Source organism: Pararge aegeria, chromosome 12, assembly GCF_905163445.1.
Source record: "Pararge aegeria chromosome 12, ilParAegt1.1, whole genome shotgun sequence".
In the NCBI taxonomy this organism is placed as follows: Eukaryota; Metazoa; Arthropoda; class Insecta; order Lepidoptera; family Nymphalidae; genus Pararge; species Pararge aegeria.
Window position 1 is genome coordinate 14,926,171 of NC_053191.1, and position 24,602 is coordinate 14,950,772.

Here is a 24,602-nt window from a genome sequence, read left to right on the forward strand (position 1 = left end):
ACCCGTTTTTTTTCTAAAATAGCACTACCCATTTAGATTTGCTTGCTAGGTTAGCTTAGAGACTATAAATCTTAGTGCCTACAAATCCCGTGCCTAAAGTGCCTAATGAGACATTAAAAATATTGAATAATGATTTGTAGTCCGTTTATTTTTAAATAATTGGTAGTAGGCAGGATGCGTTTTAATTAACTATAAATAATTAATTAAATGAAGACAAGTGAACGCGACGGCTATAAGGACGCGTTTCCATGGAAACCTGATTCACAACAAAGTTGGCTTCATAACAAATCTTTCTTCACTAAGGCTATTCCAAAAATGATAGTCTGCCCTGATTTAACAATATGATTTAAAGTACAAGCGTAGTTACCTGAAATTTTTATGATCATTTCCGACAGGTAAGTTCCAATTATTTTTTGATTATTATTAATATAAAAAGTAAGTAAAATAATTGTAATGCTCGAATGCTATTCTTATTGCCCAGTATCTAATTACTAGCATTCGCTACTGGATTTGAGGATGCCTATTTAAATGAGGCGATTGTATCTTAATCACAATTTTTAAATAATTTAATAAACTTTCAAATAAGCGTGAGAATTACGACGCAAGTATAGCGCGAGCAGATTTCACTGTAGTACATACTAAACAAAACATCTTTATGCACTTGTAAACAGATAGTTAAATACTAGGAACCTTAATTTTTGATTACCTTACGTACATACCTTGCACGTGAAATGAGTTTAAAAATAGGCAAAAATACAGATGTGTGCATAGATTTCTAGAGCAATCAATTAGGCAAGCAGAAATATATTATAGACATGGTAATTTAATATATTTCATATTCTTTTAAAAAAATAAGTACCTATTCCCAAATATGTTTTATAAATAAAAATATCTTTATATTCCAGTTTTCAACCATGAGTCCCTAAGTATATAATGTTTAATCAATATGATCCCAGCAACACTGTATTTGGTCCTGATGGCGTTTCCAGTAGTTTGGGGAAAGTGGGTAGAAGGCAGAGTCGATTCAAAAGAGGTAGGTGCTATTTATGTTTAAAATCATAAAGAAAGTTGGTTTATGTATTAAGTCTTGCTAATAATTGCTTAAATAGGTAACTTTTTCTAATTTAGTGATATTAGTGAATTTATACCTGTTTCCTCATACAGCATACTTCCGGTTTGTAGGCAGTCTCTTCCTACAAACCGGTCGTTTTCATACATATTTTTTTTATACTTGATAGACTTGCGCTTGACAATTATCATGCCTGATGTAAGGCAATGATGCGGTCTAAGTTCGGGCGCGCTAGAAAATGCCTATTCACTCTTGCCTTGAAAGCATTCAAGTTGTATGTATCAGGAAACACCGAAGCCGGAAGAGCGTTCCAAACTTTAGCACTCCGTATCAGAAACGTAGTCTCGCTATGCACATACACTATGTATGTGTATAGGATTACATATGGTAAATAGTTCGAATGCAGAGGTTGTATACTTACCGCCTAAAAATGTTGTATGGAGAAAGCCAGTCTCCACCAGTCAGCATCTGTATTTTTTTTTAATAATAATTGATTGACCAAGACCTGATGGTAAGTGGAAAACCATCGCTTATAACCAGAACAACACTACGCAGGGCATGCAAGGAACACATCCTGCAAAGTGTTACCCTGTGTCTATTAACCTGAGGTGAAGGTGTAAAGTCTCATGTGCCTTTAATTACACCGGCAACGCTCTTCACACGCTCTAAAGGGCACAGCACAACAACAATGCTGCTTAGCGGCAGTAATAATCATGGTGTTAGTACTTCCCCGGATGATTTCAAAGCACAAATCACAAATAGCTGCACTACTGCGTACTAAAAAGCTGTAACAATAGCAACAGGGGCTTATAGACTAAATTTCGGTCGTAGTTTTATTTATTTACCTAATATAGGAGCTGAATTAACAATGAGTTTAATAAAACTGTCAAATTTTAGAATTGGGCGTTCCTATCTCGGTTCTGCTTCCTGTCTCTAGAAGGGCAGTTTGAATATTTGATAGAGTTCGAAAGGGACATGGGTACACCCAACTTATTATTATATTATGACGAAGATAGCCAGTGGCCGTCTGTTTACCACAGTAGTAAGGTATGTTGTACTTTTATCTTTAGAATTACTTGACAACAAATTCAATACTATACAATTTTGGACTCGTCCCGGGAACGTCTCGATCCGAAGTCAAATGTGCTAATCACTAGACAGACAAGAATGTTAACTTACACGTACTTTTTTGACGACCTCTTGGACGCAGCGCACAGCGCTGTTCGATCCTGGCAGGAGCAATGTGGGAATTTTTAATTTCTGAATTTTCTCTGGGCTTATTAACACTCTATCGACAAAGGGGTGACATCAAGAGATTTAGCGTTCTGCTATGATGTCGCGTAGAAACTGATTAGGGGTTTAATATAACAGGTTAGCCCGCTACCATCTCAAGACTGAATCACCACTTACCAGGTGAGACTGCAGTCGAGGGCTAACTGGTAGTGAAATAAAAAAAAAAACTAAATTGAATTAATTACAAAACATGAACTATGACAAAATTTATAACTTGTTCTTACCCACATATTGTACTTAAACCTCACCAGTAAATAAAATACTTATTTATTATTGCTTCCCTTCTGATATCTTTCAATTTACAGTAGGTATCTATAAATTACTGTTTTTAGACTTGCAAGGAACGTGAGGCGGTGTTAAATAAAGGTGGTCAGAATCAAATTATAAAATTATCACACTGGTATCCAGAGACAGAAAATTCGGGTTGCATCCTTACGCAGGCTAATAAAGAATATCCCGCAACAAAGAGGTAAAAGAGTATTTTTATAGCATAGCATTCATAAATTGTCTTACTCCTAGTATTGTGTTTGAATGCTTTTAGTATTTAGCAAGTAGTTCAACTTAATAAGATCGAAACTTACATACGATGCAAGATCTGATGCAAAATAAACAATAATGTGTGAACATTATTTCTTAACACCAGATAAATGAAACCTTAATAGATTCCAGACCATTTTTTTATTTTATTTACAGTTTATTTTTATTCCGTTAACTTAATAATGTCGAAACTTACATACGATGCAAGATCTGGTGCCAAATAAGTAATGTTTACAAATCTTAATATATCCTAGACCATATATTTTTTAATTTACAGTTCCACTACACCAAGTCCAAAAACCACACGTAAAAGTACCGTGTCAACGACAAAATTAAAGAACAACAGTTCAAATATAACAAAATTCGAGTTACCATCAGATCCAACCTATTACGACCAGTTCTTGAAAACTACCACCCCAAAACCTAGAGCCACTATAGTTGATACAAATTCTACCACGTGGTACGAATTATTGCCTACGGATGATTTTGTTACCACTACACCGTTGCCGGAAGATGAACTGTGGGAAAGCATTGGTCCGGAAAAAAACGGCAGCCTATTTGAAAATCTCAAGGATGTTGAAATATTATTCGATAATCATAATAGCAGCGGAGTAAGTTATTTTTACCTTAACTGAATTTTTATATTTCTTAAACGAGTCTGTATTTAGTAAGAATTTAAATGTTCAGTAGTCTAAAAGGAAGAAGTAATCGCCGATTAACGCTGTTTGCTTTATATATTTAAGACTGTTGATTGTTTACAGCATAAAATAAAGCGTTCAACATTCGAGCTCTACGAACGCTATAGACGTCGACGTCTCTACTCAGAATCGAATCAGAATGGGCCCAGCAATTCAAACGATAAGACGGAGAGATTCATTGTATCATGTCATAATTCAAGGAGATTCCGTTCTGCAAGGGAGAGATGGTGGTTTTTAGCTATCAGCAACTGTGATAGTCCTAAGGTAAGTTTGAATTATATGCAGGTAAGTTTTTTTTATATTCCTATATTTGTATTATTGGTATCGTACTTATAAGTATTTGTATGCATTGAATACTGTAAGTGAAATGTATTTACTTGATTTACAGGGTCTAGATATTCGATACAAATTCTTGATGACCAATGGACCATCTGGCGATTTTTGGCACGAACATTTCTCTGCAGATGAATTTTGTAAGTACTTAAATTCGGAAATCATATTTGCTTTTATTATCCAGAATGAAGTTTCATCTTAGGACCGGTGTAAAAAATATATTTTAGATTCACTACAGTGGTTTGGCCAAACATTCACTATATCCGCCCAATATTTAACGTTACTAGCGCGTCTTGTATAAATGGAATTATTATTCCAGATGTGCTTCCAATCCTGTTGGCATACACTTTCGCTTACGTCATAGTAATGGTTGCAGTGGTTATGTGTAGCGTGGAATTAAAAGCTCGACATCTTTTGCACTCTACGTACAAACTATTCTTAATGTCAATAGTGGCGCAGCACTTCGGTGTAATGTTGCAAAGTTTAGCTGGCATCAAATACGCTTATAACGGATTTGGGAGTTATACTGCCAAGACTATAGGTAAGTTAAAATAAATTATTGAACTTACGTTTAGTGTTAAAACTGTTGTGTTTTAGTAAGTATTCCAAATGTCATTGGGTAGACAAAATCAAGTCAACGAAAAATTGGTACGTACACAAAGAAAATTAACTTTACAATCTAATTTAAATTATAATAAGAATTGTAGTTGTTTGGTAAGTAAAAGCTTACTTGGGTTTGAGTTTCATTAATAAGTTAATATTATTTTCAGGTCAGTTTTTATGCGGCATCTCCGAAACTTTGTTTCTGTTACTTCTTATTTTATTGGCTAAAGGATATACCATAACTCGTGGACGATTGAAGGTTGGATTTACAGTTAAATTGACAGTCTTCATGTGCTGCTACATAGTCACCTACATCGTGCTCTTCGTTTATCAGGCTAGGGTATGTTCTGTTAGCGTCTAAGGTAAGGTTAGTTTAGTTTGACGGCCGAGTGGCGCAGTGGGCAGCGACCCTGCTTTCTGAGTCCAAGGTCGTGGGTTCGATTCCCACAACTGGAAAAATGTTTGTGTGATAAACATGCATGTTTTTCAGTGTCTGGGTGTTTATCTGTATATTATAACTATTTATGTGTATTTATTTATTAATAAAAAAATATTCATCAGCTATCTCAGTACCCATAACACAAGCTACGCTTACTTTGGGGCTAGATGGCGATGTGTGTATTGTCGTAGTATATTTATTTATTTATTAGTTAATAAATTGCAACTAAGTATGTCACTTGGCTTCATATAATTTTAAGTGATGTCGTCTACTATCAAAATTAGATCCATTTAATTCTGTATTAATGGTGAGATTTTATTCTGTTTTAGAACCATAATGTTTCTTAATTGGATTATGTTACATTTAATTACAAAAACTAATCTCATTTTATAAATACAATTGAAATAATATCTTGATATAAAATACACACATTTATTTCAGTGCGGATTTTTTAATATCTCATACATGAACCAAATTTGTGAACATTTATTTTTATGTTTTACTTAACGATACAGAACGGTTAAAAAGATCTAAGATGTCTCCGTAAAGATAATTATGGATACTACAATTATTAGCTCTCGGCTGTTAACTTGCGATCAAAGTTCTCGCACTCGGTCCTATCGTCGCAGCGGTAATTCCATAAAATAAAGGATAATAATAACTTAAAAAATTAAAATTGAAAAACACATTACATACCTATGCATACCACAGATTATGACGTATTGACCGCCAGTCGAGATCTACCCGACCCTGAGGCATGGAATAGTCCTCTCATTAGGGACTGAGGAATTCTGGATCCCTTGAGCTCGTAGACTTGGTACACTTTCACTATTGTAAATCATTCGAGCTGCTCGAAGGCTTTTATTACTAAATAAATACACTATTTTGTAATATTCGCGATTCGAAAATTCAACATCGTGCCGTTCGGTTTTGCGCTTCGCGACGCACGTGCGCACGGCAATCCGTGACAGGCGCGGAAGTCGGTGGCGTCGCGTGTCTTGTATTTTCGCTCCTCTACACCCACCCCGACACACCACTAGCGGCGAACGCGTCGCACGATCTCTGATTATAATTTATTTAGGTAGATACCTATTACGAGTAGCCATTATTTTATTCTCGGATATGGTAAAAAAATATGGAAAATTTAGTGGAAATATGTATCAAAACCGAACCCCCAAAAAAAAAAACCGCAGTACTTTAAAAAAAATCCTGTATTATTATATATTATTGCATATTAGGCAAATCATTTTATTATAGAAGGAAGGTAATACGTCGGTTAAACATGACAGGGGATGTTTTGTTACGGTATATATATATATATACTCAAAAATATTTCACCACAAATATATAAAGCTGACGCCATAATTCTTTAGATACTTAGTCATATTAAAACTACTTATATATATATATATATTAATTAACTTACTGTAAATCAAAACCTTGGAACGTCATCTGTTTTTTCAGGCTTTTGATCCTGGCGAAGTCCTATATCTATACGAGAGTCCAGCAGGATACGGGCTCATTGTTTTGAGAGTAGCTGCTTGGTGTGCATTTGCGTATGCTACCTTTTTCACAGTAAAGAAGTATCCAGAAAAGGTACCCAGTTAACTATGCATTTCAACCGAGATTTAACTTTACCCAACATTTATTATAATTTTGATTTCTTCAATACTTTATTTTTATTTACATGACAGCCTATTGGCGCTGCGACCCTGCTTTCTGAGTCCAAGTCTGTGGGGCTCGATTCCCACAACTGGAAAATATTTGTGAGATGAACATGAATGTTTTTCAGTTTCTGGGTGTGGATCTGTTTATAATAAGTATTTATTTATACTATTCATAAAAAAATCAGTCATCTTTGTACACATAAAACAAGCTACGCTTATTTTGGGGCTAGATGTATGTTTTGTTTGTGTTCAGCAACATGCCCAAACGTAGACGCTAAGATATTGCTTAAGAGTTTTTACATGAAAATCTAGGACTTGTCAATATTTTTATCCAACTAAAAAGAAGATAAATATAGGAGCAGAGTAAGACTAACTCTTGACTAATTAAAATATGTTTTTCAGAACATGTTCTACTGCCCATTTTTCATATGCGGTACGCTGTGGTTCTATGCGGGGCCACTTTTCATATTGACAGCAAATTCGTATATAGGTAAGTTAACTAAGTATATATAAATATATAATATGCTTTTTATATATGTAACGTTCTTCTTTCGTCATAAATTTAGTTTTCAGTTATCGAATTTAGCTTTAACCATCATAGCACAGGAAAGATTAAATGTTCCACAAATGACCCACCCACAAACGCATCATATCGAAATGCCTTGTTAAAAAATTTAAACTAATAATTTTGCTGTAGAAATTGGTTATTCTTAGTCTTATTTACATGACTGCCCAAAAACGGAGTTATTGCTTTCAGGGGTCACATAGTTGTTATGAAAGTTTCTTTATTGCGCCATGTTTGAGGTATCGTTTGAATATGTGCTTCGGTTTGAATCCATACATAATCCCAGTTATACTGGCTAACGTTTTTTCATAACGTTGATTTCTGATGACGTAGACATGGTCAGAAATCCACGTTATGAAAAAAATTAAGCCATAATGTGAATTGAGATGTGTATTTTCTAAACAAGGACAGCTCAAAAGATGGAATCGAAACGGGATGGGATATAGGATGTTCCTATGATAAAAAGTCAATATGGCGGCTTTAAGACACCATTTTCAAATGTGACAAACTGTTTTAGGTAGTATTTTTTACAGAACATTGAACATACATAAACCGTTTACACGACTAATATTGAAGCATCGAAACCACTCCACTTTAGTAATTTTCACCGAACTTTTACGTTTACCATAAAATTGGGAAAATAGGAAAGTTTGTGTGCCCGCTACCGAGCCGCGGGTTTGGAGTGAGACTTGCGCGGGGCGTTTTCTCTGTTTTTGGACACAATGCACTGTGTGCAATAATGGCTGAATAAGGACTCTGTATGTTCTCGATTCTGTGGTATTTTTTTTATTTTATTGAATAATATGATATAGGTGAAACTTATTTGTTTGTTGGTGCAGAAAAATGTTTTTTTTTTTAGATAAATGGGTCCGCGAGAGTGTTGTTACTGCCGTGCTGCTTTTTATTACATTCTGCGGTCACATTATGTTCTTGGTAAATATTGTATAGTAAGCAATTACGATTTATTTTAACAAAAAAAAAAAATTCATTAACAAAAACTAAAGTAAACATTTAATAATTATAAAGTTTATGAAATGATTATGCAAATGGACAGTCTAGACTAATTCTCGGCTAATTGTATTTTCTTTCATAAATCTATACAAATCGTCTAGTACGGAGTAAATTAGTTATTTCTGCAACTATTCCATTTTCCTTACAGCTGTTAACACTGCCAGTTTTTGCAAACAAGAATTTTCCGTATCACGTCAGGACAACTCAGATTGGAGTTATGGAGGTAAGTATCGTTATTAAAGACTAATAAGTATTTTGTAGGTATTGGAATTAGTATTATTAACAAAGTGCAGCGCTGCAGTGGTCTCATATGTCCCAGAGTTCTCGGATTCGATACCCGGCGGGGCAGCTTTTCTGTTCCGGTCTGATGGGAGTTCGCGGCAATCACTCTGCCGAAGCTTTTGCTCTGTTCACGTGTCGCCAAGCTATTTAGCGTTGCGGTACGATGTCGCGTAGAAGCCTATAAGGAAAATGGGTTTAAATTACTGCCACACCCCTACCGGTTAGCCCGCTACTATCTTAGACTGCATCATAACTTTCCGCTACGGGAGTTTCCAGTCAAAGGCTAACTTATAGTGGTAATATAAAAAAAAGAGTTTAAAGGTAAAGTTCTGAACCCTCGTTTTTCCTTCCGGCTGCAAAACGACAGAACTTTTTATAGGACTAATATATATTTTTTTAATTTACTAGGTGACTCGGAGTTCCAATTTGGATAGATTCGGCCCTAACGCCTATCATCCAAGCGATGGAGCTGCCCAGACGGTTATTATACCACTGACGAGGTATTAATTTTATTTCTCTGCATGTCGTAGGTATAAGCGCCACGAAAATAAAAGAAAGATAAGTACTATATACAACGTGTAAATGAAAATCGAAATACTTCACAGAACCGAAAACCTATTTAATAGTTTTTGAGTGGGTATTTACTGAAAGAAATCAGATACGGGCTGTATCTAACATCACATACTTACAGAATTAAAATAATGTGACTCCTGACACTTTATTAAGTACGTGTCGCGTAGCGTATGTGCGTACGTACGTGCGCGTGTCGCTCTTTTCTCTTCAATAGGGTTACATAAGTAAACACTTAGAATGTTTTGAATTAGCTTGTATGAAAAATTAATATGCTTCTTTTGATTTAATATTTTTACATAGCGATAAGAGTGAAGAAGGATAGACCGTGTCGGGTCAACCGAGCGTTGACCGTAGCACGGTCTACTTATGTTAAATATATTTTGTACTATAGTCTATAGCGCACCCGATTTGTATAGCGTGAATGTGTCCATACGAGGAAGTTTGCTATGGAAAACTATAGCTATAACCGCATCACCGCAGGCCGCGGCTAGTAACAAATAAGTGTACGTTTTTAATATTCCAGGAGAACGGAAGAGCTTATAGGGAACATGTACAACCAATACATGGCAACAGCGCCCCCGCTGTCATTGGACAACGAAACACCGAAACTGAACGGCACAGCCCATAGGATAGACTCTATACATTCCAAAAACGGCCTTTTGCCACAAAGCAGTACCGAAACAAACAACTCCGATGATATAAATCCGTCGATAAAGGAAGAAAAAGAAGTTTTTACCATCGAAAAGCAAATGGCAAAGATAGAAAATGACGCAAAAGACTCAGTGTTGCCACTTAATGAGGATCCAACTATGGGGAGTTTGGAAAGTGATAGACTAGATTTACCCCAAGTTTTGAGGTCGAGACGGAATATTCTTGAACCTATTAACAGGGATGTCCCGGTGTGGTCGTTAGCTAAAGGGCCCTGTGTTGTTGCTATGCAGTTGAAGAAGTCCAAAAGTATAGGTGATGAAGGTACGATATTTCTATTTACAACGTGGTTTAAATTTACAGCTTGCAGATTAAAAATTATTAGGTTAGGTTAGGTTTTCGTTTAATATATTTTCAGTACCATTCCGGAATTAAGATATTGGTGATCCCTTTACATCGGAGAGAACTGTAAGCCATAAGTCCCGTTTGTGGTCACGAATATGTATATAAAAGTATTAAATTAATAAAGCTCAATAATAAATGTAATCCAGAATATTCATATGGACAGGGAAGTCTTCAGATCGTAGATTCAATGTAATAATAATAAATATACTACAAAAAATACACACATCGCCATCTAGTCCCAAAGTAAGCGTAGCTTGTAGCAATGTAGTAATGCTACATTGAATCTACGAACTGAAGATTTTGGATTAGATTGATTTAATTTCGGACTTAGATAAAAAGCGGTTATAGCCGCTTTCGGGGGCGAGTTCGATCCCCGGCACGCCCCTTTAGCTTTTCGGAGTTGTGTGCGGTTTTGATTGAATCAATTAAAATGTAACTTGGTTTAACGGTGAAGGAAAACATCGTGAGGAAGCCAGCATGCGTGAGAGTTATCCGTAACGTTCTTAAAGGCGTGTGAAGTCTACCAATTTGCACTTTCAACACGAAAGCGGGTAGTCAATTTCTGCCCGTGACATCCAACTTGATATCTCGTACCTACGCAGTTCTGTCGTTGAACTAAATTTAAGAAATCTGCACTTAGCCTGCGTCATAAACTGTGGCCTGAACCCACGACAGGCCCCTCTACAGGGTCGGGTCTTTTCGCTCAATGAGAAGGGTTTAGGCCGTATCTGCGTCCACCACGCATTACAGAGATATTATACAGATCTCACATATTATAGAGATCTCTCAGGCATGGATGTTTCTTGCGATATTTTCCTTCACAGATAAAGCAAGTGCTTAAAACGCTATGTGAAAGTACATAAGAAAAGTTAGGGATTCGAATTTCGAATTCGAAAGTGCAGCCGCAGACCCGCTGATATTTTTTATCTCCTTTACTAATTCGGTTAGTAAACTACGAGGAATTTACCTAACTTTTTCTCCCTTACTAGATTCTTCCGAAACTCCACCAACATTGCATTCAAACGGCAAAAAAGCGCCAGTCCGCCAACAGACCACCGCTGGAGAGATGAGCACCATTCATGAAGGCAGGGAGAAGACCTATGTGAGAACACCCACCGACATATTCACTGTTCCCACCAGGGGTTGACTGTTAATAAGAATATATTAACATGTGTCGTCGAACAGCAAATGGCAACGATAGAAAATGATGCAAAAGACCTGCGCCGACAGCTATGGAGTGTTTGGAAAGTGATGAAGTACATTTATTCCTAGTTTCGCAGCCCCTTTAATCCATCCGGTCTCAAGCATATTAAAAATAATATTAAAATTAAAACTCGAATTTTTCGTTTCGAAATTCGGATTCGTTTATCGGATTTTTTTTCAGCTGATTATAATACACGATAAATAGGGCACTATCACAGTTAGGGCCCTAAATCAGGGAAATCCTAATAAGAGAATGATTGAGCTCAACCGTCCTAAATTCTAAACAATTACTGTTGTGTAATCGCAGTTTTACTGGCATTGGTGCTATTTTGGTTGTAGATGAATCTCTGACGACCGAAATTAAGAAACAATCTAATCATAATCTACAGAAGGCGGATTGAATTTAGTAGTGCTATCCTTATCTACATGGAAGAGTATTAAAGGGTTAGCACTACTCAATTCTCAAAAGTCTGTCAATGTCGGCGAGTTTTGCATTCGATTGATTATTTATTTCGGGCGTATACTAATCTAAATATGCAGGTTTAGAATAGTGCTATCCTGTTTTTTATGGACCATTTTGAAAGTGATAGACGGGTGATGGGTCCTATGTGAGGACCATTCCCTGTTCCCCATAACACATTAGTAAAGAGATGTGTGCAGTCGAAGGAGCACCCATTGTTTTAATATTTGAAAACTATCACGTTTGCGAGGTGTACATTTTCGCACTAAGTTGTCGCTAGGATGCTATGTTAAGTGTTGCCCTTTTCTTTACGGAACATTGTACAAATATGGCACTATCTGTAAAACTATTTATTCGTATACAATCGAATTAGAACCTGTATTTACTGGTTTTTGATGATATTAGTTAGTATAAGTGACACAATTTTCGAGTGATATTTTCTAGTCAAGAGTAAATAAATATGATTAACAATATCTGGTGTTTTTTTTAATGCTACTCATTAGTCAAGGTTTACACGGATCCAGTTTGGATATATATATACGTGTTTTATGAAACTTAATACGTTTATTCAATTAAGTTTTGTTAACGCTATAATGCTTACGGCTCACGTTTCAAATTAATCAAATTCAAGGGGAGCTACACAGGCTAGCTCGCCACCATCTTGGACTCCACCACCATTACATTTATACCACACGCACGGCTACCACGGGTAGGAGACAATTATCTCCCCGGGGAAAGGATAAAAATATTCTCCCACAGCTTTATCAACTCTCGGAGCATTTGCGCACAATTGGAAATAATATCCATACTATATATGTGTATTAATAAACTGGGATAAACATCTCCTATTCCATGTTCCCGTGCTTTAGCAGGTGGACACGTTAATTATATCCCTTGTCCGGGGATAGAAATTTTTTTTTCTCCCGCCTGTGCTAGCCCTGCGGGCGAGATTGCTACACGTCCTACTTGTTAACAGTTAACGTTAACAGAAATGGTATTAAAAAAATGCGCGGCAGTTTTTGGGAACTGCCGATTAGTCTGAATTGAATAAATCTAAATATTTTTTTTAACATTTATAACATTTACAATAGATATACATATAGCGCATATGGGGAAGAGTGCGATGCCTATGACGCGAGTTTAACCCTTTTTTTCCCAAATAGTACTCATATATACCTATACAGTACCGATACATATAGCTCATGGAAAGCGTTCGGTGACGACGCATGTTTCACGCTTTTTGTTCACCCAAATAGTACACATACATACACAGTGAAAGGACATATATCTTATAGAAAGCATTCGGTGATGATGAAGCGAGCTTCACGCTTTTTGTTCCCCCAAAAATGGCTCAACAAGTTAGCGCCTAAAGACTTTTTTTCATTACATAAAACGTCTGCCTCAGACAGAACGCTAAGTTGGGACCCGTTATTATCTCATGTTCAAAGTCTACCAACCTTTCCGAGTAATGGACATGTTGTAAGCAAGCTGATGATTAGAATGGAGAGATTTCAAATAAAACATAATAAGTATTTTTTTTCTTTTATTTAATGTAATTGTCTGGTATTTATTGAACATGAAAGACTTAAGAGAAGATCTAAGTCATCCAGTCTGCGTCCACGGTGTCATGCACTTGAGAATGCGTTCGACCTATCAAACGAACACAGTTTTAAACAAGGACCTGTCATTGGTCGAACGATTTCTTAGGTCGGACCGGACGCCTTAGCTTTGGCTGCGCTTAACCAAATTTTAGACATTACAATTATGCCAGTTTTAACTCGCGATGGCGACCTAATTTGAGAAGATTCCTAGGCATCCATCAACCGTTCTCATAATAAGTCATCACATAAAAGTTGGTGTCAAAAAGTTTATTTTTCTATACACGTCGCCTAAATAATAAGGCATTTGATTTAGGCGATGCCTATAGCAATACGTGCCAATGACGTGGCACATTAGTCTATAATGCGTAACTTTAGGTGCCACTTTCACGAGCGAGTTTATCACGACGATTCCGCCTTCACAACCGATTTCCATCTTAGAAATAAGAACGTAAAACTGTCAATGTTCACATCAATCTGTTAAAAGTGATCCCAGTGTAATCAAGCTAACAAACGCATTCGTGTAAATATGTCCTTTCATATGGAAGACCAAACGTCATGATATACCGAAGGAACTGAGGCAAGAACTCCATATAGGCAGAATCATGATCATCATAACATTGCACCCCGTTGGTAACAACACGATTCATATGTTTGACACGCACTTATGTCAAATATAATATTAGAACAGCTAAGTTCGAAATCCGGCACAAACCTCTTTTCTGAGTTATGTGCGTTTTTAAACCCTGACGCAAAACGACGGGTGTTTGGTTTTTTTTTAAGATGGCTACAACCACAAAATGGCGAATTACATTTTATTTATACAACTCCCTCAATACGAGTATCAAATGGTAGAAAACTAGACACTGACAAATTCATAAATCCAAGATGGCCGCCACCACAAAATGGCGCAATACGTTTTATTTTTACAACTCCCTTATAGGTATCGAACGAAAGGGCTCGATTTACTAAAATAATGTACAATATATTGTATATTGGAGATTTTTAAAATTTTTAACTTATTAATTAAGAAATCAAATCTTCCAAGCTTTATTACTAAAGTTATCCATAATGTTCTCTAGGGCGTGTGAAATCTACCAATTCGCATTTGGTCAGCGTGGCGGACTACAGCCATTCTGAAAGATCAGTGCCCTGTAGTGGACTGGTCACGGATTGATGAATGAATGAATGAATACACTTTTATTGTACACAAAACAAAAAAAGTAGTTACAGGAATATAAACACATAGCAAGAGAGTACAATTTGATGATGATGATGCTAGAATATAAAATGATGGAGTTGTAGCAAAGTTTGTGCTCATAGAGCCTAATAATAAACCGGACATATTACTGGAAAAGCTATGTAGTTTTGTAATACTTCTAGCAGCTACTTCTACTGACAGCATCTTTCAAACGACAAAGCGTGACAAAACACTGCATAACTATTCCGACGATATGCCGTTTATGAATACGGCCCATAATATTCTAGGGATGGGTGATGATAGAACAAAGTTAAAACCCGCTTGAGGTGATATTTCAGTGATACAAACAATCGCATTGAAACAGTACATTATACAGTGAAATTTTATTTCGAATAAGTCTTAATGATTAATTATTAGTCACTATAGTAGGTATCCTATTGTCTTATAATGTAAAAATATTTTCATTACTTTACAGTGTAAAGTAGGTTTTAAAACTCAAAATTCATTTATTTCAAGTAGGCTTACCACCGGTTCAGAAGGCAGCTCCTACCGAGAAAAGCTGGGAAGAAACTCAGCAGGTTGCTCTTTTTAAACATAATTTTACAGTTTACAATTTTCATTTTTTTTTTTATTTGTGAGAAATGAGAGCGGAGCCTGTTTTCAAGCAGCCTTGTCGTTAAGAAATTCATCAATTGTATGGTAACCACGATTTATTTAATTTGTTTTAACACATTGTTTAAACTTATGCATTGGTAGGTCCAAACTCACCTTAGGAATCATATTATTAAAACATATACTCAATCCCACAAATAATTTCTGCACCTTTCGCAAACGATATGCAGATGTCACTCCATTTCAACTTCATCTTCTTCAACTTCAGTCCATTTCGAGTAAGGCTTGTTTATATCCACAATCCATAATGTTTTAACTCACTAATACTATATAATTATAAATATATTGTGAAGCTACCGTAAGTATAATGAATGAATGAATGAATGAATAAATGAATGAATGGATGAATGGATGAATACACTTTTATTGTACACCACAGAGAAAATTTACAGAGATACAAATACAACAGCACAATAAGGTAGAACGTACAATTTGGCGGCCTTATCGCTAAATAGCGATCTCTTCCAGGCAACCAAAGGCATACAAGAAAATGTTATAAGAAATAAGTAGGTGGAAATGTTATAAGAAATAGTAGTATACCTATTTCTTTAAAATTTTCACTGAGGGATTCACGTTGTGGTTTAAGTTTATATATTGACCGAAAAGCTCTTTTCTGCAATATGAATATAGTTTCAATATATAATTTTAGTTTCAATAATAAGATGTAATTAAGTAAGTCAAAAAAAACAAGTGCGATAAAAAAGTAATGTTTACATTAAAAGACAAATAAGAAAAGAATAGACTAGGTATTATGCATATATGCTTGTTAAGCAAGGCCAATTATACACGATACATTATTAATATTATAAACACGAACGTGAGTTTGTTAGTTTGTCCTTCGATCAAGCTAAAGATTTCACTTGATTTTTTGTATAGATATAATTTACGGGATATGTGGATAATGTTTTCATAAGTCTTGGCATGTTATTTAGTCATACTTGCTCTCCGGTAAAAAGTGGTAGCTGATATCCTGGGTCAACATATAGGATACTTTTTATCCCGATAAACAATAAGTTTCCTCCGGGAAATGGGATGAAATTTTTTATCAATTTTACTACATAGCTCCGTTAAATTTGAGCCGATTTTAGTAATTCTTTGTTTATCTGCAAGTATGTACTATCAAGCATGTACTGTCTAATTTTAATGAAGATTTGATATATATTGTCGGCGATAAAGGACATAACTCTTCACATATAGAATGTGATGAGATTAAAATGGGCCCGCAGTGATTGTAAGTTCATCTGTTTGCTTTCAATATATCTTCCTAAGTTCTCTATATAGCTTCTCTATCTTGTGTCTGTAATGAAGTAATGAATATTTTACTATGGTTTTCTGTGAATTGGCTGAAATATAACGATGTTTTCTAAAGATGTCAAACCGACTTGGAGCTTTATTGGCGTACGCCGCGAAAATGATAAATGCCGCGAATAATATAGTTTGGAATTAAAACTAGACCTGGCGGCGCTGCAATTAGTTTCTAGGTTTTATTTAGATATTAAAACCTGTAATAACCAGTTTGATGCAGAGGAAGTTGCGCGGGTCAGCTATTTAATAAATAAAAATATGTACACTCGTTCTTCGTATATATCTCTTGTTTCGTTTTTCTAAAAATCCCGTCGTAACTGTTCGTTTTCCTAGGATGAAAAGTACTCTTTGTTACTCTACGTCCTTTCAACTAACTCTATACCAAAAATCAAATTGATTGGTTGCTTAGTTGGGGCGTAAACTAAGGATAAACAACCAAACAAACAAACGCACTTTCGCATTCATAATATTAAGAATAGATAGTTAGGTTTTTAGGTTGTACTGCGATAAAAAGTAGTTAATCAGATATTAACTACTTTTTATCCTTTTAACTAACTCTACGCCAAAAGTCATAGTTATTAGTTACTTAGGGTGTGAAGGAAATCAGAACAAATAAATAAACAATTACACACTCTTTCATTATATCAGTTAGGATTGGTAAGGAAGTAGGCATATAGTTCACAATAATAGAATTATGCCCGTTTTCACTAAACCTATGGAACGCCTAATACCTAGTCATTATGCTTAAGTGCTTCCTAGAGAAAAAAAACGTTTCACCAACTCTTATGTGATAACTAACGCCGTTGTGCACCGGCTAAAGTCACGATACCAATTCGGCGGATCGTAAAGTTTGGGGACTCGTAAAGTGACACTTTAGGTATAATAAAAAATCGTGTGTCTACTTCACTCATTAGAAGTTATACTTCTTTACCGTAAAAAGATAAAAATCTTTTCAAAATTTTCATCTTTCGTCTTATTATAAAACGACACGTACAATAGAAAAAGGTATTTAATCCATTCAAAGTTTTATTATAACGCATTATCTAGTTATCTCATTAACGGACAGCCAAGTTTCACTCAACATTAAAATTTGAGATTTTTGTACAATTGAATCTATGAAATCACCAGAACGCGCCCGCAGACTTTGACAATTGAAATTGTACACTGTCAAAACTTTTTTTTTGAAAAACTGAAATGTTGACTATAGTTAACGTCAAAGTATCGGGTTTCTGTGACGCTGTGCGCGCGCATCGTAAAAATTTGCATGCATTCATAGACAACATAAACAACTTAAAGCTTTAATATTGCTTAGTGACGATCGAATGGTGAAACGTAACTTTATGCCTAGAAATTAACTTAAGACTAGACGTTACTTACGATGGCATTGCCTTATTCAACGTTAGTGAAAACGGGCATTATTTCTTTATCTTTTGTCATTGGCTTTGCTTTAATAGTCAGCTTGCGCAACTGTTTAAACGCTCGAACATCCAGATGATTCGTTTAAGGCGGATATAAATAATTAATCTAATCCAAAATCTTGAAATGACAGATTGAATTGAGTAGTGCTATCCTTTTCTTACTCTTCTCTGTAGATAAGGATACAAGTGATCTCATGATTTTGGATTACATTTTTAATAACTTCGGGCGTTAGATAAAATCAGTGAGCGTTGGTTTGACGCTTCAGCTACTAATATGTAGCTCAAGCGACAGTAGCCAATGTGCGGTCAGTCTTAGTTTTCCCACTTCTTAAACTCGAGTCCATCTGGAGGTTTCACTTCGACCTTATCCTGAGCTACCTGATTCCAGTTCGTGCTTAGGACAGTACCTCCTGACTCCACCTGTAACGTTAATGTTTTTCGTGAATTTAAAATTCTTAATATAAAATAATAATTATGTACTTTGAGAATTTCATAATTTCTAAACTTTCTCTATTCTGGTCGCGTGGCGTTAATTCTAACCATGTGCAGGCCTTTAATAAGTGGAACAGGGGGATTTTACTGAAGATATTGGGCTTAGAAATAAACTTTGCCTATGCTTATACAAAATTCAATTAAATGCAATTAAAAATACAAGTCTAAAATAAATAAATAAGAAACTAAATGGATATGGAAGGTAAATTAATACTTCACAAGATTTAGAAGAGAATAGTTTTTGTGTAAACAACTATCATAGTTTTTACTGAAAGAAATCAGCCCTAACATCACATGCAAAAGTAAAATCATGCAACTCATGTCACTTTATTGGATACGCTTGGCATAGCGTAGGTACTATGCTCGTGTCGGTCTTTTGTCTTCTATATTAATAGTATTCCATTAAAAAGTGCTCTTTGCCAGTTGGTCTGCATGCACCTATTTGGCATGTAGACAATAATTATGAAATGAATACTCTACCGTACCGGTGATAGCCTAGTGGTTAGGATTAGGCTTCACGTTCGGGGGGCCGAGTTCGAACCAGCACGCACTTTCAGAGTTATGTGCTCTTTAAGCAATTAAATATCACTTGCTTTAACGGTGTAGGAAAACAACGCGAGAAAACCTACATGCCTGAGATTTATCCGTAATGTTCTCAAAGGCATGTGAAGTCCAACAATCTGCACTCGGTCAGCGTGGTGGGCAACGGCCTAAGCCATTCTGATTGTGGAAGGAAATCCGTACTCAGTAATGGGCTGGTGATATGATTATTATGATGAATACTTACAAAGCTTTTATTCATAGCGCGACGAACCTCGTCGGACCCTTCGCCGTATATCTTTTGGAAAAGCTCGTTCAATGCTGCATCGCCTTGGGGTTTCTCTTCTGCTTCCTACAAGCAATGTATATGGCATTCAATCGTAACATTCAAACGTTGAATTCTTTTGAGTTCAAGTATTTTGGTGATATATTTGTTAACAAACTGATTAATACATTACTATTGCTATTATAAAGATGTAGACGTTATAAATAAAAAATGCATTAACCAGTGTGGGATACACTTAAATTCTTACACTTAAGTCAGATTCTAATATATTTTTTTTATATTTCACAGCATAATGTTTTGTGCAATTTTTTCGAATTTTCGAAAGACTGTATAATTTTTTTTAATATCCAACTTTGGCAATTGTAAACGAAAAATACATGTAAGTTTTTTTTTAACAGTAAAAATTGATGGACCAAGCTGATGGTCGCTGGTGGTCAAACTGATGGTAAGTGAAAAATCATCACCTATAAACAAAGCAACAATTCGCAGGGTATGTTAGGAAAATGTCCTGCAACGTGTCGCCCCGTGTCCATCAACCTAAGGCGTAGGTATTGGCCTCATGTACCTCATGTGCCGTGTAATTACAGCAGCACCTTCAGACCGGAACACAGCATTGTAACAATGCTGATTAGCGGCAGAAATAAGCATGGTTTATTTATTAATTTATCGAGTCTACCAGCAATTTCACAAAAATAAAAATAATATTACTTATCATATATACATTACAAAGAGTAACGTACGAGCTGTGGAATTGTGGAATGCGCTTCCATTGAGCATACGACGATCCAAATCACTAGCGATATTTAAAAGAGCAGTTAAGGCCCATTATATTGTTAACGACTTTTAATAGTATGTATATACTTACTCATTTATTGTATGTTAAAGTATTTAATTATGTAAGTGTTGTTATTATATATATTAGTTTATTTTTATATTTATTTATTTATTATATTATTTACTTTTTATCTATTTGTGCACACTAGTTTATGTATTAGCATGTAGTTATTTGCATGTATGTATTTTAATATTTGTACCACCAGCAGTCTATTCTCCTCTTCTTTTTTTTCCTAATTCTAAGGTTGCCTGGCAGAGATCGCTATTAAGCGATAAGGCCGCCTTTTGTATTACTACTTCTTTCGCTGTTTCTGTTTTTGTTATATTTTAAATGTTGTGGTATACAAATAAAGAGTTTAATAATAAAAAGAGTATGCAAACCATTTAAAGGTTAACACTACATGCTAATTTCGCTTATGAACTAATAATTCTTTGGTAGTACATGGTGGTAGTACTTCCCCGGATGAGCTGTCACAAAATGCTCTACTACTTCTTAAAACTCCATCTCCTACGGGATCAAATAGGAGAGTAAGTTTACTATTAATATGTTACCACGAGTTGGATGTGGAAAATCTTATTTGCATTTGATAGCAAAATTCTTAAGTCTAAATGCTATATAACACTACTAGGCTCCTGAGAAGCAGAAATAATAAAATAATAGCTGCGCAACGGAGTGGGTCAGGCTACATTCTATCTACAGTACATGAAAGTTTGTAGGAAAGCTACTACTTGTTGATGATAATTTATCTATGCATTGCAGTGATTGAATGGTGTCTATTAAGGAATACCATTCTCTATCATTGTACATAAGATTTATTTCAATTGAAAGTCGAAAACAACATATACCGGCAACATCAAAGTTTATCAAATTCAATTTTGAGTAGGCCTAGTTTAAGTCAGTCTGTTTGTTGTGACTCTCCAACCAGTATAATATTGATTAATCTCATTTCATACATACCATTTCATTGATGTCCTTTTCAATCTTATCCCAGTCTTTCCTAAATAGTTTTGGACGTTGCTGTGGCCCAGAAGCATCTATGACAGCTGCAATAAAATAATATTAGTTAAACAATAAGCATTCAATTTCCTAGTCATTGATTTTTGTGTATGTAAATCAGTTTGGAATAAAATAATACCAACAGAAAAAAAAACATTTAGCAATGTTTTTTAGTTCTTTTAAAGTGTGTTATTTGAGTTGATCAGACGTTTACTATATTTATATTCTATTTGTACATATCATTGTCCTATAAATTTTCAAATTCAGAATTGGATGAACTCTCTTGACCAAATCTTGGGTGTTTTGTTTTAAAAAATTAAAATGTTAGTGTATCTAAACTCACCCTGTGGTATAGCTTTAATTTTCTCCTCTTTTCCCTCTCCCTCTAACACAGTCCACATCAGTCCCTCCTTCTTTCTTAACTTGACTTCTATTTTTGATGGGGTTACAACATAAGTACACATTGAGGGGACGATTTCATGGGCCAATTCTAATTCAAGACTGTATTCTGAGTCAGAGTTTGGTATTTCACTTGAGACTGAAAGCTGGATAGTGAAATAGTATTATGATTATTTAGATGACCCAGTAACTAATTACAATGTTAAGAATACCATCCATTTGTAATTCAAAGCCATGATTATTTAGATGACCCAGTAACTAATTACAATGTTAAGAATACCATCCATTTGTAATTCAAAGCCCATACAAAATTATAAATTTTGATTTTCTCAATTTTTCTGTAGTTTCTTTGGAGATTTTCTAATTAAATTTTCTTAAACACCCATAGTGAGGCAAATGGAAATAAATTATTCAGATTAGTTAATTAAATTGTGATTTCTTGCTTAAAGCAATATTTTCTATGCCTTGCAGAGCACACATAGCCATTTGTTCCTGCATTCAATCTTCTGTATAATCATTTTAATTTTAATGACAGCCGATTGGCGCAGTGGGCAGCAACCCTGCTTTCTGCCCTAGTCCAAGGCTGTGGGTTCGATTCCCACAACTGGAAAATGCTTGTGTGATGAACATGAATGTTTTTCAGTGTCTGGGTGTTTATATGTATATTTTAAGTAATTATGTGTATTATATTCATAAAAATATTCATCAGCTATCTTAGTAACCATACCACAAGCTACGCTTACTTACTTACGCTAGATGGCAATGTGTGTACTGTTGTAGTATATTTATTTATTTATTTAATTATGTCTCAGTATTGGGCACAGGCCTCATTTTTCAGAGGGATATAGAGCTTTTTATTTGCATGCTGCAATATGTTGGTCGAAAATATTGCAGGACCATATCCAACAGCTGTACATCAGACCATTATTGAATGGGCTCAATTTGGGCTAAAACATCAAAAGAACCCAAGGCCGCTAGTAAATAGCTAAGTCAGAAATTCAAAATTAAAAGTAAACTTACATTACGTTCACCATACTGAATTTTAACTTTGTCACTTGGAGCTTTCTTGATTAGAATTGTCACTACCACAAGGGCATCTGTTTGGTACCAGTCATGTTTAATTTTAGGATTCATTGCCTGAAACATTTTTAAGTTATAACTGTGGTGCCAAATGAATAGGTAACTGAAACTGTCAATAGGTACTTGAACTACAATACTTTTAAGAGCCAAAAAAAAAAACAAATATTGATCAGGATCTATAATCTATAATATTTATAACTAGTTTGCATAGATATTATGTAGCATTTGGATACCTTTTCCAGTAAAAAAAAAAAATAAAAAATCACCACACACTTTTTTTAAGACATTGGCTTTAGTACCTACATCCTCCATTACATCAGAAAATTGTTAAATTCAAAAATCTACAACGCGTTTGACAGAGATACCAACTATGTTTTTGTTCTTTATTACATTATAGTTGCATACAATCATAAAGGATCCATGAATGAATATGAATTATTGCATTATTTGCGAACACACTTACAATATGAAGTTGTTAATATTTACTGATAGCTGTGATTTAGAGATGTTGTCAAGATTAGCCGTTGTTTGCATAAGATCAGCTTTACCACGACTTTATACAAAAATAGATTCATTATTTGAATTTCGAACTGAACGTATTGTGCTGACGAAAATAAACTCTGACTACAATATACTACATATAAATGAGGAATAAAAAATTTGGATATACCCGGTAAAAAAGAAAGCAGTACGAGTCATTGCAGTTTGTTTTCTGCACATAAAATGTTAATTCAAATTATCATAATAATTGTTCCAAGTGAAAAATGTAGAATTTTCTTTTACTATTTTTTACCTGTAGCACCGGGCCATCCCCAGAGGCGCTCATTGTTGTAAAATCTAATTAATGTAATCTTTATGCAACCCCTTTTTCCAGATATATTAAAAAATTCAATTCTTGGGATTGATAACAACCAAACCAACAACCTATCTACAAGCTGAGCGACTTTTCTAGATCAAAGATTTGTTAATGTCACCTGTGAATGTTATTTTCTACCACAGACTACCGACTTATATTGTACTACTCTAGACCGGTCAAACTCAAATGGCTTCAAAACGCAAATAGTTCAAATTGCACTGAATCAAGAATTAAGATCGAAAGCAAAATATGTGGAAAATACTGTTCATATTTGGTTTTCAAGGGAGTTTTGAAATGAAAATATTTGCTATTAAATGGTATTTTTTATTGGAATAAATTAAGTGTGTAACAATAAAAAAATAGCGAGATCTTTTTAAAACATTATCGAAATGGGTTATCGGTGATCCTAGAGCGGGCAGTTACCTTGGCCAAATAATTACTCGTAGTTTGGTCATCCAAAGGGGCAAAGCTGCCAGCATCTTAGGGACAGTGCCTCGCTGCGGTGGTTTCGAAGACGTTTTAGATTTTATTTAGTTTTGCGTAGTTTATTTAAGGTTATATTCATAAAACAAATGTGAAAGTTATAAACTATATTTAAATAAAGATAAAATATAAATAGAGTACCGAAACTCGACTCGACATCGTCAGCTTCGTGTAGGGAGGCGACGAAAATCTATCACATAGTATTAAATATAATAATAGGCAACCGGACACTAATTTTAAACAATCTTACATATATAAATAGAATGTTCGTAACACGAAACGATTGACCAATTAATATTTTAGTGAAATACTAATTTTAATATTAAATCAACAAATAAAATTCAAAAGTAATCGAACTGTCTGCTGACTGAACTGCGCGTGACGTCATCTGTATATATTGTTACCTTGATAACCTGAGATACCTATAAATTATTAACAACAGCGTTACTTTTGTAACATTGTACGTTACTCTCGACACTTTTATGATACCTACATGTTAAACGACTTAGGATGTTACTTTAAGGGTTCGATAAATATTCAAATACTTTCCCGCAAAAGGGAATAAGGGTTTTCCTACAATGTTTCGTTAATGCTTAAGTGAGAGGTTCGCTGCTTTTCGCTGTTTCTAACTTCTCCCAGTTATCTATTTGCAAAA

General features: G+C 35.0%; 2 protein-coding genes across 3 annotated transcripts; one reads left to right on the plus strand and one right to left on the minus strand.

Moving 5' to 3' along the window:
* The first annotated feature begins 945 nt into the window (after positions 1 to 945).
* LOC120627999 (transmembrane protein 145-like) lies at positions 946 to 11,290 on the plus strand. The gene is made up of 15 exons (XM_039896162.1): positions 946 to 1,033; positions 1,967 to 2,116; positions 2,695 to 2,831; positions 3,177 to 3,510; positions 3,661 to 3,861; positions 3,986 to 4,070; positions 4,250 to 4,471; positions 4,701 to 4,873; positions 6,437 to 6,568; positions 7,042 to 7,129; positions 8,064 to 8,137; positions 8,364 to 8,438; positions 8,906 to 8,997; positions 9,594 to 10,042; positions 11,113 to 11,290. The coding sequence occupies exons 1-15, from the start codon at positions 947 to 949 to the stop codon at positions 11,268 to 11,270; spliced, it is 2,457 nt and encodes an 818-aa protein (XP_039752096.1). The 5' UTR covers position 946; the 3' UTR covers positions 11,271 to 11,290.
* A 6,405-nt stretch (positions 11,291 to 17,695) lies between these two features.
* Positions 17,696 to 23,583, minus strand: LOC120628238 (protein SGT1 homolog). Of its 2 annotated transcripts, none has more exons than XM_039896512.1 (6): positions 23,402 to 23,583; positions 22,549 to 22,665; positions 21,473 to 21,674; positions 21,091 to 21,176; positions 19,260 to 19,364; positions 17,696 to 18,400 (listed from the first exon to the last, which is right to left on the minus strand). In XM_039896512.1, exons 1-6 carry the CDS (start codon positions 23,432 to 23,434, stop codon positions 18,293 to 18,295), a joined length of 651 nt encoding a protein of 216 aa, XP_039752446.1. In that variant the 5' UTR covers positions 23,435 to 23,583; the 3' UTR covers positions 17,696 to 18,292. The 2 variants fall into 2 exon arrangements, with proteins under 2 accessions (XP_039752446.1, XP_039752447.1); XM_039896513.1 differs by lacking the exon at positions 23,402 to 23,583 and adding an exon at positions 23,279 to 23,298.
* Between the last annotated feature and the right edge of the window lie 1,019 nt (positions 23,584 to 24,602).

Coding starts and splice junctions, on each gene's coding strand:
- LOC120627999 (XM_039896162.1), top strand. CDS start 947: ATGATCCCAGCAACACTGTATTTGGTCCTGATGGCGTTTCCAGTAGTT. Junction 2,117..2,694: donor CTGTTTACCACAGTAGTAAG/GTATGTTGTACT, acceptor TACTGTTTTTAG/ACTTGCAAGGAACGTGAGGC. Junction 3,862..3,985: donor GCAACTGTGATAGTCCTAAG/GTAAGTTTGAAT, acceptor CTTGATTTACAG/GGTCTAGATATTCGATACAA.
- LOC120628238 (XM_039896512.1), bottom strand. CDS start 23,434: ATGAGCGCCTCTGGGGATGGCCCGGTGCTACAG. Junction 22,666..23,401: donor GGGATGGCCCGGTGCTACAG/GTAAAAAATAGT, acceptor AAAATGTTTCAG/GCAATGAATCCTAAAATTAA. Junction 21,675..22,548: donor TTCAGTATGGTGAACGTAAT/GTAAGTTTACTT, acceptor TTCACTATCCAG/CTTTCAGTCTCAAGTGAAAT.